The 12,918-nt window shown below is 36.8% G+C and overlaps 1 protein-coding gene across 10 annotated transcripts in view; it reads left to right on the top strand.

Moving 5' to 3' along the window:
* Window positions 1–12,918, top strand: part of ZFAND4 (zinc finger AN1-type containing 4) — a 56,614-nt gene that overhangs the window by 19,918 nt on the left and 23,778 nt on the right. For 9 of the 10 annotated variants that reach the window (XR_012477718.1, XR_012477717.1, XR_012477719.1 and 6 more), the window contains 2 exons: window positions 129–196; window positions 4,922–5,105. Coding sequence is in view for 7 of the 10 variants with exons in the window: in XM_074232580.1 (XP_074088681.1) it covers window positions 129–196; window positions 4,922–5,105 (252 nt within the window). In the remaining 3 variants the exon portion in view is untranslated. The remainder of the gene's footprint in view (window positions 1–128; window positions 197–4,921; window positions 5,106–12,918) is intronic. The other variant, XM_074232581.1, reaches the window with a different exon arrangement.

The raw sequence follows: 12,918 nt of genomic DNA on the forward strand, positions 1-12,918 counted from the left end.
GAAACATAGTAGTCCAAATTTCTTGAAGATTAGGCAGGCCCTTTTTCCAGCCAACCAGCATGATATAATATGCATTTTTAATATTAAATACATTTTGGTGATATGTTCTTATATTTTTTTGTCCACAGCATTTCAGAAGGTTGTACTTTGAAACTGGTATTAGCTATGCGTGGAGGACCAATAAATACTAGAAGAGGTAGGCATATAAAGTAAAACAATTTGAATGTGAATTTTAGAAAATGTTTAGTTTTCACAGAATTTTAGCTTGGACACAATCTCAAAGTCTTTGTAGTCTAACTTGCGCAAGAACAGGATTCCTCCTGTGACATGTTTTACCAGTGATCATCTGCCACTGTCGAGTTGTTCTTGAAGAATTCTAGTCGGGGGGATTCCATGCCCAAGGAGCCCCAGCCCAGCCCACTTTGGGCATGATGCTTGAATCTGCCTCTTTGTATCTTCCACTCTTTGGTGTCCTAGTCCTAAACCCTGGGGTCATGATGGACCCTTGACTGTAGCAGAAAACTTAGAGGTTGGGGAGGAAGAGAGAATTAGTTCTGTTTTGGATAAAGCTAAATTTAAATTCTACATGGCACAACTAGTTCAAGATAGCTAATGGGAGGTTAGAATTGTAGGACAGAAGTCAGGAAAGAGGTTCTCTGCAATTTTCCAGTGTGTCTACATATAATACATATATGTACATAGTTGTACATGGATGTGTCGTACAAATAGCAGCTCAGACTGGTGTTGGGCTTAGAGCAGAAAGACTGAGTTCTGTCTTGAGACATTTTCCTGTTGTGTGACTGGGTCAGTCCCCTCACTTTTGTTTCCCTTGGATTCCTCAACCGTAAAGTAGAGATGATGATAATAATGGCATCAGCCTCACACCAACCATGGTCAGGTCAAGTGAGACCCTGACTATAAAAGCACTGTATGTGCTTCCTCTGGATCTGGTTAAGACGTAGCTGTTCACAGCTTGTCTTCCATCAGGAGCCTCTAAGCTGCCCAAAGTCAGGTTTTGACCTCTGATTGGTTTTTGACTTGTTTATATTCACACTTAGTATGAGACCCAACACATAGTTTAAGTACTTCATAAATACTTGTGGACTTAGCATCACTTGCCCTCAATTCTTTATCTTTAAAATGAGGGATTTATCCTGATGAACTTCCAAAGTTCCTTCCAGCTCTAAATCTCTTAGTGGTTTAACATGTTCAAAATTATTACCCTGAACTAATGTAAGAACAGAAAGCATTTTTTGAAACATCAAAGTGTTATACGTATTTCTTACAGCTTCCTGTGACTTTAATTAAGGATAAACATTTCAGTAAATGTTGTTTTTTGTGATTCTGAGTAAAATTTTGAATCTCCCACATACATTGAATCAGAACTAGCCATACTTCATTGGACACCTGAGTATAAAAGTTATATAGATACAGGAATTAAACCGGAATTCTCCTTGATCTTTGTACCATACCAGTAAAAGATTACAGTTAAGTAATGCCATTTTTATTCTTGAATTCATCTTTGGTTTGAACACACATGAATTTCACTTCTTTGAATGCCATTTAATGGTTAAAATAGTTCTGTAAAGGGGGCAGCAAGGTGGCGCAGTGGATAGAGCACTGGCCTTGGAGTCAGGAATACCTGGGTTCAAATCCGACCTCAGACACTTAATAATTACCTAGCTGTGTGACCTTGGACAAGCCACTTAACCCCATTGCCTTGCAAAAGAAAAAAAAACTAAAAAAAATAGTTCTGTAATATTTTACTCATCTTAAAAGAGTTTTCTTAAATAATTTTCATTTTAAACTTAGACCAGTTAGCAGGAAATTTTTTCCCCAAAACTTTGATTTCCACTTGAATATACACACAAAGATTTCATTCCTCTTCACATTGCTACTTCCTTGTTGTAAAGTACCTCCTTGTTGCCTGGAGGTGACCCTGGGTTTAGAACTTCCTACTTGAGCAGGTCCTACCAAGCTGAAAAAGCTGTCTGAGCACCAGTCTGGCTATGTTTGAAGAGGCTTGACAACAGGTTGACTATAAGGTGAGGAACTTTTCAGTCACAGCAATTCTGTGAGACCAGTGACTGGCTTTGATGAAACTAGTGTCCAATAAAATTAGAGAGTGCTGAAGTATTACAAACCTTCTCTAAAGTCCTGCCTCCAGGGAATTGTTATGGAGTAGAGATGACCTAAGATTCCTGACTGTAATCTCTGGAAACAATTATTGTACTAGGATTGTGTGTGGAGAGGCTTCTGATAGATAGGCTGAGGTGGACTGAGATAGGAGGAGAATTGTAGTAGTTGGTTGATTGGTTGGTTTGCTTTTGTCACAAATTGAATTAAGATTGAAGTAATAGGTCTATATGCTTAAGAAGATTATTTGTTTTTTTTTAATTTATGCTATATGCTTTTCATGTTATGATTGTTTCCTGCTGTGTCTACCCCATCCCAGTAAAAACCATTCTTGTAACAAACAGAAAATACTTTTACATTAAAGTGATAAATGGATTTGTGGAATACATACCAACTCAAATATAATTATTGCTTCAGTTACTTTACATTTGAAAGATTCCAACGAAAAATCATTCTGTTGGTTATTAATGATGTAACGCTGAATCTAGACACTTAAATTTATTATTTAATTATTTTATCTGTTGAGGTTTATTTGTTGTATGTGTATATTGTATTTGATAGGGATTTTTTCCCTCTATGTGCCCATGAGGCTTTTCAGAGAGTTGGATAGTCTCAAAATATTTGCTCATTCTTTGTTTTTGTTGTTGTTGTTTAGTTTAGTTTCAGTTTTGGGGGAGTCAAATTAAGTGACTTGGCCAGGTCATAGAGCTACTAAGTGTGTGAGACTAGATTTGAACTCAAGTCCTTCTGACTCTAGGACCAGTGCTCTGTACACTACACCACCTAGCTAGCTTTTATTTGCTTATATTTAAAGGACTTAACGGATTTTTTAATTATTAGATTTTTCTGAGTTTAAAATCTTATTGCCACAATTTGATTTTTATATATATATTCATACTACCAGGCAGCACTCCTTATGACAAATAACTGTTATCCATGATCCTCTTCAGTCAAGCCTATGAGAGTTGCTTTCCAGGTGCTGGATGTCGCACATTATCTCCTTGCATATTACCCATGTGATCAGTCTCCATTACAGTTCTGTGTAGCCTTCTGGAAAGATTGAATTAGCATTATATATCTTACTAGCACAGCTTCCAGAGAGAAGAATCTTTCAAGAGCATAATAATAGCTAGCAAGGATAAAAACATCTCCTTGGTGTTGACATTACACATGAGTTCTTGAAGGGCTATGTAGGGGAGTTCTAGTGCCCTTCCATTGAATTTCCAGAATATATTTACCCTTGTATGAATTTTTACTTTTCTTGTTCCTTGTAAGAAAGCTGTGTGTTTTTTGTGCTATTACTGTATTGCAAATATATGTCTTCTCTCTTAAGGTTGGGGAAGCAGTTTCCAAAGAGACCAGTCATACCAAGGGATGGTCAGTGTGATAATTAATACCCACTTTCATGTAGGAGAATTATATTTTTGACATTAGAATTAGAATAATCCCCAGGAAAGGAATGGAGCACAACAGTATCTTTGGAAATCATGTTGATTCTTTCGCAAGCAAAATCAATGCCAATTTGGTAAAATGTAGTCATTGAACACTTTCTGCCCCAATGTGAGTCAGAGTTACATCACTGATCCTTTACAGCATAACACACCAAATATCCATGGTAGAACTGTGCTTTGGGGGAACCTCTTTCCAGAATCCTTACATAAAGTCCCAACCTGGGGATTTTAATCTGACAGGACCTTCAGACTATAAACAAAAGCTCTCCTCAGATCTATTGCAAGACTGGTTTTTAGATTATAGAATTCAAAGACTCTGTCAATAATATTTGGGAAGAGGAAGACAGTGCAGTCTATGACTTCTCTTGACCAGTTTGAATCCTCCAGTTGCTAAACACCTTGGAAACAGATTCCCTTTGGTTGTTCTAATGTTGAGAGAGTCCCTAAGACTGCCCTACACCAGAAGCATACCCTAACAAACATCCCTGTGTTCTAGCTTGGGGTGACCTCCCATCGCCTTCATATGATCTCTCCTCAATCAATCTCTATTCTCCCTCAGGGATCCTATTTACCAGGATATTGGGTATTCCTTGAAAATACTTTGAAGATTGAGGTAGTTAACTAATTACTACATTTCAGCTTCATTTGCATTAAACACTCCCCTAATGTGATTAATGCATCTTCTCATTTATACAACTCTCTGCCAGGTTCTCTCTTTTTTTTTTTTTTAAAGGTTTTTGCAAGGCAAATGGGGTTAAGTGGCTTGCCCAAGGCCACACAGCTAGGTAATTAAGTGTTTGAGACCAGATTTGAACCCAGGTACTCCTGAATCCAGGGCCGGTGCTTTATCCACTACACCACCTAGCTGCCCCTCTGCCAGGTTCTCTTTAAGAAAATAAGCCAGAGTTGTGGATTCTTTGTAAATCCATATATTTATATCCTAGTAGACATGGTTCTTTTTGTTGATTGAGGTTTACTTCCAGGGACTGAAGGGGCAAGATGGTTATTAAAATTTCCCATCTGTATTGACCTATCAGGTACTTTGTAATATAAACTGCATTGTTGTAGTAAAGCCTGTTGTGTCTGAAGATGCTACCAATAGAACCTGAGATCTGGAAATTATAACTTTATCTTTCTCATTATGGAATGTAGAGGACATTATATTAAGATCCCAAATGACATAAACTTGCTTAGAAAAAATTATTATATGTGTTGTAAGTACAAAAATTCATTATTCCCATAGAGCTTCTTCTCAGGTCCTGTGAGTGTATTAAGATGCTTTAAACCAAAAAGAAATTGAGAGGCTGTTTTATCATTCTTTTTTCCCCTTGTAGTTCCAATGGAAGACCCTCTTAGGGAAATGGCTGAATACATGGACTCCAGTCGTGATGAGGTCTGGGAGAAGGCCTCATGCAACAAAGTCACCTTTTTGGTGTACCGAGAAGGAGATCAGTTGAATTTCTTCCGTGTAGTAGATAGGGGAGATGGCACTTTAACACCATTATCTGAATCTTTAAGGTAAAATGGACTTGGATCCCTCTGCCTGCTTCAGAAAAGGGGAAGTTAGTAAAACATTAAGTATATGATAAATCTTTTTAATTTATTGAGATTTGTCCAGATAATTTAACTGTAAAATAAATATTTTTGTTCAGTTTTGCCCAAAGGATAAAATTGCTTAAGAAATTCTAGACATACTGTCAGCTTGCTAATCCATGATTTTCATGTTGATGCTGACCTCTTTGATCTGAAGATGTATAGTGGAGTCTTTGAAAGGTACTAGCAAACCTGGAAATTGCTTTATAAAGTTTGATTTTCCCCCTTATCAAAACTTAATCAAAAAAATTATGAAAAATTTGCACTTTACATATAATTCAGATACATTTTGGGTCAGACCATATACCTATTCAGCAAAAGATAAGTTCAGCATAATTTACAAGGAGGAAATTTCTTTTTCATTAGTCTTATAAAGGGGCTTTTTTGTGATCAACATGTAGTAAGTGCTCAGTAAGTACTGAGTGACCAGTTGATTTCTTTAAGAAACCTTCATTATCCAGAAGAGGTAAGACATTTGTAACAGATTGGTATTGTGGAAAGAGGCCTACTTAACAGGCCCAGCCCCAGCATTTTCCCATGTGATAAACTAATTAACCTTTCTTTAATCATAACGTAGAACTGGTAATACACTGCCTACCTTAAAGGATTGTTGTAAGGAAAACTCTTAGAAAAATGAAATTGTGAGAAATTACCTTGTTTAGGTGTTGTGATAAACACTCTGGTTCATAGATTTGAAAGTTAGAATGGACCTTCAAGATCATCATCTCCAACCCTCTTGTGTAATTCCAGTGTGTTGAACATTATTGAATCTCTCTTTGATAGTTCAAGGACCTTGTGTTTCTGGGTTATAAGTATGAACATCAGTTATCATCATTAAGTGTGTAAATGTGAAAGAAGTTAGACTGAAGATGTTTTAGCCACAGATTGTACAAGAATCACAGTGTGAAAGGTGGCACATTAGACCATGGAGAAAACAATATTTACACAGATTCCTAAAAAATTAAAAAAGACTATAAATACACAAAATAACATGAGGCAAAAGTGCTCTGAGAGTTACTAGGAGGCAGGAATTGCTTCCCATTGGAAAGTTTCATGGAGAGAATGACATTTGAGCTAAAACTGAAGAAGGAATAAAATTTCATAAGGAGGGGAGGAAATCTAAGTATATGAGAACTGAAGGTTCAAAGATGGGCATTTACACAATATATTTGTTGAGAGTGACAGACCACTTTGGACAAATGAGCATGAGTATTCATAAAGGCTGGTAGTGGTTATATACAAACTCTGATACGAACCTAGAGTCTTGAATTTTGTCCTTGTAGAGCTGTGTGGTCAAAGTTTGAAAGGTTTTGAGCAAATGAAATGGCATGGTCAGACTTAGCTATTAGCCAGATCTATTCTGACAGTGGTGTATAGGATGGCTTAGAGAAACAAGAGACTTATGATGAAGACTTTTTAGGTCAAGTGAGAAGTAATGAGAAAGTGTTTTGAATTTTTTTCCCAAATATTAGATATGAGCTTATTTTCTTATCATTTCCCTCCTTGGCCTTAGCATCATTTTGTTTCTCAAAACTTTCCTTCTTCTTTCCTGTCCCCAATTAAAATCCCCAAATGGATTGAGAGCATAGGACTCATTTGCTACATAGATAGGACAAAGGTCGAATAAGCAACAAGGCTCTGGGGGAAAGGCTGCAAACCATCTGCAGAACCTGATCATTCCCATAGGACACTTGGTAAGGGCCTCTGTAGGGAACTAGCATCAGAGGAGAAACAGAAAGCACTTGTACCTCTTGATGCAGATAATGCAATCTGCCAGTAATTGTCCGTGATCTCTGATTGGCCTAGACTTGGCCCAGAAAAAATGGTTCACCAAAATTGGTCAGTGTTATATTGGGGAGTTGCCATCTTCATCAGTTCCACAGCATGGCATGCCAACTGAAAGGTCATGAGTCCCAGGGAACTCGGCCAAGCCTGTGTCATCTAATCTGGTGATTCAATACTGCCAATTGCTGCCTGGGAGGGAAGAGGATTTGGGAAAGATTGACCCCATTCTTCTTTTCCACTGAGCCAGGGCTGCTAATGTCATTGGTCACTGGACTCTAATGAGACAATTGCGCCTGAACAGGGATGCCACTTTTTTCTATTCTTATAAATGAATTTACTTTTAATCTTTACCGATCATTTTCAGAAGTTAACCATTCTCCCCAAGTAATTTCCCCCTTATATTAGCTTCCTTTTTAAATCTATTTTATTTTGCAATTTAAAAAAAATTGTCATGTACAAAGTAAAACATAACAGGATTTTTAATACAAAACAATAAATTTTGGTTTCAAGAAACCTATATATATATATATATATAATAAATATTACATATTGTGTTCAGAATTGTCCATCTTTTCATTCCTTCCTTGTAGGTTTTCTTCTGTTCTCTGCTGTGTACAGTTTATATTATTTTTTTCTCCCATCTTCTTCCAGAACAGCTATATGGATATTTGTGTGTGTGTGTGTGTGTGCATGCGTGCTTCTGTACTCACATACCTATATACATATACCTGTATAGACATTTTTTATAGATGTATATTCACACACCTGCAAATATGCACATAAACATATTAGCAAATAAATATAGTTGTGTATATTTCTCACTTTTATTGTTATATTATCTATCTAGGAAGGGGAGTGTTAAAGATAAAAAAGAAGAAATATTTGTTGATAACCTGAATTCATGCATTCACTGTTGGGTCATTTTGTATTGTAGTTATTTGTGAACATGTTACATTGTCTTACTGAACTGTGAGCTCTTAAGACCAGAAACCACTTATCACTTATTTATGTGTCTTCTCCTAGTGACAAAAACAGTGCCTTGCTCTTGGTAGAAGTTTAATAAATGTTTGATGAATGAAAGAATCTGTGTTCCTGCGTTAGCAAAGCTATCTATCTGCTTCCAGATGATGAGCTTGGATTTGAATAGGAAAGAATTTCACGAAGACCCAAGAGTTGTAAGAGTTATAAGAGACAGATAAGTTTTATTTTGCAGGTACAAAGTTATTGCTTGTGGGCTTTTAACCTTAGAGAATAAGCAACTAGCAGGGGAAAAAGCCAGGACTTACATAGGGATACAGGGGATGGTCTCCATGCTGGAAAAGAGACCGAATCACACAGGCAAAGGGTAAAGTGTTACATCAGGATGTTAAGAGAGAGCAAAGATTCTGAAGAACAAAAAGCTTAACAGTTTGTTATCGGGATTTGTTGGCCTCTAGCTGCTACCTCCTTGTTGTTTGGTTTGTTTGGTATAGAGAGGCAGTTAGGGATGATAGAACAGTGTTTCACAGGAATGATATGACATAATTTTGTTCTATGCCCTAATTTTCATAAGGCATATCTTAAAACATAAGATTTAATAGTTTGTTGTACAAAGGTACAGAATTTAACTATTTTCTTTCTGTGTAGTATTTCCATGGTATCATTTCTCCCTCATCGCCCCCCCAACAGGTTTATCCTAAATTCTTTGAGGATAAGGGACATAGGTCTCATTTCCAGAAACTTCTTTCTGCTTCCTCCTATTGAGGAGTCGAGATGCATTTGGGAAATGGCTGAGGCAGCATCTGGGGGGACACTGGGGTCATTGATGTCTGTATTATTGAGAGGATGATATCCCCTCCAACCCCCAGATGGGTGTATATGACCTGCAACCTGGAGGAGACAAACTTTACAAGGAGACTAAAGAGACAAGGCCAAAATACTAGCCAAAAACATGATTAAAAGTGAGAGAAAAGAGCCCCACCCAGAGAAGGACTCCTGCATCCTTTCAGTCTCAGTTCAGAGTTCAACTGCCAAGAGTTGATCAGATACATTCAGCCATAGCAAAAAAGGAAGAACAGCAATCCAGAGAAATCTCAGTAATAAAACAGTGTTCCCTGACTTCAGTAGGTACAAGTTACATCAGGGTATCTAGCATATAACATGAGGCAGCTCCCCAATTTAGGGAGTCTTGATGTTTTTTGAGATAGGGGAACATGGTGTGGTACCAGAGCATATTGTACATGCACCTGTCTCTCTTATTTACTACTTACTCTGATGTGGAATTTTGCTAAGGAGAGAAAAAACTGGGACATGATGAAAACAGCTTCAAATTTATCTTTGATAAGTCATCACATATACAGCAAGATCAAAGATCCTTAGTTCTGTTTAACTTCAGGTAAGTGTCACAGTTGACAACCAATCCATGCAGTACAATTCCATCTCAAAGCCAGACTCAGGAATAACCAGGTAGGAAACATTCTTTTCTAAAGGAGCACAATGGGGAAGCTGAGCCAGGAGTCTATCTTGGACTGAGACCAAAGATTGTTCTCTCATTCTTTTACCCAAATTTAGACCTCCACCTATGATAGTTTAGGATCACAGCCCCTCTGTATAGTTTGTCGCATTATCTTTTAGCAGTCTTCTTGAATGGTAGATTATTAAATTAATAATCCATCAGACAACAATACCTAAAGCCACATCTTAAAACAAAAATTAATCATAATTCCAATTAACAAATTTCACCAATCACAGGATTCAGGAGTTGCAATAAGCAGTAAAAGCTTACTGGTATTCTAACATGTAAAAAATTCTTTCCCTTGGAATTCATCACTTGTTTTTCTTTTCTAGTTCAAATTTGTCCTGATCTAAATAACATCATTAGAAATCATTTCTATATTAGACAAAAACTTGCCAAAGCAAGCCAAATTCATTATTTAGAAATGTAATGACTCAAAGTTGGCTTATTTTCCAAGACTTGGTTGACTTTGCCCATAGTAAATCAACAGGGACCCCAAAGAAGGGAACTGGGTTTGTTGTCCCTGCCTGCCTACCCATCTGCACTACAGTGGATTATATGCTTTGACTCTCCTAATTTCTATATTATGACAATAGCTTAAATAATTCATACTTTTATAAATAACAAATAATTGTAGATCCAATGCTTTTAACTTGAGGCTAAGGTGTAGGGAAAATTTAGTCCTTTAAATGGAACAAAGTAAGACCGATAACATAATTGACTTTAAAACAATTTTCCACAGATCTTTCTTTCAGTTTCTTTTAACCTATACTAAATATACAAATTGTAAAATAAAATGTACATAAATTTATCAATTGACAACATTATAACCAAGAAAATATAACTTGAAACAAATCTGTAGGGTGATTCCATTATAGCATAATATACTGTTCACATTTTTAAAAACCTCTTAAGATTATCAGGAAACACTTAAGGAAACAATAACAGTTGACATGCATTTGCCTTACACCAGGCAGGTTACAATTATGTGAAGTATTTAAATAGAGGTAAGGTAATAGGCACCCAGTTAACAAATTTTTAACATGCATTTTCCCAATTTGCCTTAATACCCAATAGCAAAATTTTGACTTAGCTTAAACATCAAATTTAAATAAAACTATAAATTAAAATTATTAAATATTAAATGTAGTACTGCATTTTGCATAAATGCTATATATTCCAAACATTTCATATTTTAGGGTTCACTATTCCCAATAAATTCCACTGCCAGAAATTACAAAAGTGGTGATCTGATGTTAAATTCTTTATTTTACCCCAAACACATTCAAGAATACATCTCAATTTAAAGTACAAATCTAGGTTTCACAATCCCAGAAGAAATTCATAGCAAATCAACCGACTCAGAACTCCATGTACTTACTTGCATTCCCATTCAATCCTTCTATTTCCATAGTTAAACCTGCTTGTACCTATTGCTTAAACATATGCTTAAACATCTTCCATAAATTACATATTTAATTTCACATGTGGTTCAGAAATCTAATCTCCTTTTATGCCTTTTCATTTTACCTTGCTACCTTTTATTATTCACTTCATAAGTCTTTCAGACCCATTACTCAGATTACACAACTGTCCTTTCCCTTAATATAATGTTTAATCATATTTCAGACTAAATTCCATTGCACTAACTTCATTCCATTGAATATAGACCTTGATGATTTTAGCACACATTGTTGTTAAACATCCAGTGACTTACTTAAAACCTTACTTTTACAGCTATGTAATAATTTTTTTCACTTAGATGACAAAATTGCTAATACATGACTTTACCTATCATACTACAATTCTTTCTTAAGTTGTCACAATTCAAATAATCCTTAAAGATGGATACATCAAAAATCCTTTGCAGATGTTTTTAGCCCTTTACAAATATCTTTAACCAGCTTACAAATTCTAAGCTTAGAAAAATAGCATTTTCAAGTTACTTTCTTAAATATGGTAAAAGTAGCAAGACATTTCTTAAGATTCAAACATAGCAAAAAATTAACCTGTTATGGCCTTTAGTACCAAACTCACTTTTTACCTTTTTCCTATTTCTCATGAGGCAGAAAAAAGACCTTGGGAGTTTGTTTCTTTTTGGCATAATTCCCAGGACAGGTGGACCTTGGATTTCAGCACTTGGAGTTGAGGGAAAAGTCTGGGGGGGGGGGGGGGGTGGCTGACAGACAGGGAGGGATATTCTCCAAAAGGATACAAGCTTTCTGATAAGGGTTGCTCTGGTGCCAAAGAAGCAGGAGCTTTCTTCTCAGGAGGGGTTGGGGGGATGGGGGAAATCACCTTATCAGGAACAATTTTCATTAAAAGCATTTTGAGGGCAGCTAGATGGTGCAGTGGATAGACCATGACCCTGGAATCACAAGTACCTGAGTTCAAATCCGGTTTGGACACTTAATAATTAACCTAGCTGTGTGGTCTTGGGCAAGCCACTTTAACCCCATTGCCTTAAATAAATGAATTTTTTTAAAAAACACTTTGAAATTTTGCCATAAATTATGATTCTAAGTCCCATGATGGTAAGATGTTACAAGCTGTATAAGTCCTAAAACTATGTCTGTAGTTTGATGAAGACCTTAGACTGTCAAATACAGTGCAGACTTGCCACAACTCTCCATCATCCCAGAGAGGAGCCAATGCTGGTACTCCCATGGCCAAGCATCCCCACTACACTAGGGAGCACAACAACCATACAATGGTCTCTGCAGAGATTGCCCCCAAAACAACATCCCTTCTGACCAGGGAAGGGGTGGGCCTAAATACAGCAGAACTACACTACTAGAACTCCAGAAGAGGGTGAACTTGGCCAGGACTTGAATCCAGGCAGAGGGTGATTTACTTTAGAGTTAGAGTTGATGCCTTTTCCCCATTTAGACTACAAAATGATGGAAGTTTGGTACTTATGTGGTGAGCTTGGGTTTGAATAGTAACTCAATTATAAGGGACAGATAAGTTTTACGATATAGATATAAGGTTATTGCATGTACACTTTATCACCAGAGGATAAGCAGCTAGTAGGGGGAAAAAGCCAGGGCTTACAGGGGTACAGGGGATGGCCTGCATGCTGGGAAAGGAGTAGAGGTCAGTGTAGGCATAGGATGAAGAATTATGTCAGGATGTCTGAGGAGAGCAAAGATTCATTTCTGGAAGAACATAGAGCTGAGAGTTTGTCATCAGGATATACTTCATTGAGCTCTAGCTGCCACCTCCTTGCCCTTGTAGGCTCTTTCTCAGTGGATGCAATATTTAGTTGGTAGGACATCCAGAGAACAGTTATCAGTTCAAGTTTGGTATAGAGAGGCAGTTAAGGATATTCTCTAACATACTATTTCACAGGAATGGTATAACATACTTTGTAAGACATATCTTAAAGCATAAGATTTAAGTTTGTTGTACAAAGGGACAGAATTTAACGATTTGCTTTCTGCCTAGTATTTCCACAGC

This window comes from Macrotis lagotis, chromosome 4, assembly GCF_037893015.1.
Source record: "Macrotis lagotis isolate mMagLag1 chromosome 4, bilby.v1.9.chrom.fasta, whole genome shotgun sequence".
Taxonomy (NCBI): Eukaryota; Metazoa; Chordata; class Mammalia; order Peramelemorphia; family Peramelidae; genus Macrotis; species Macrotis lagotis.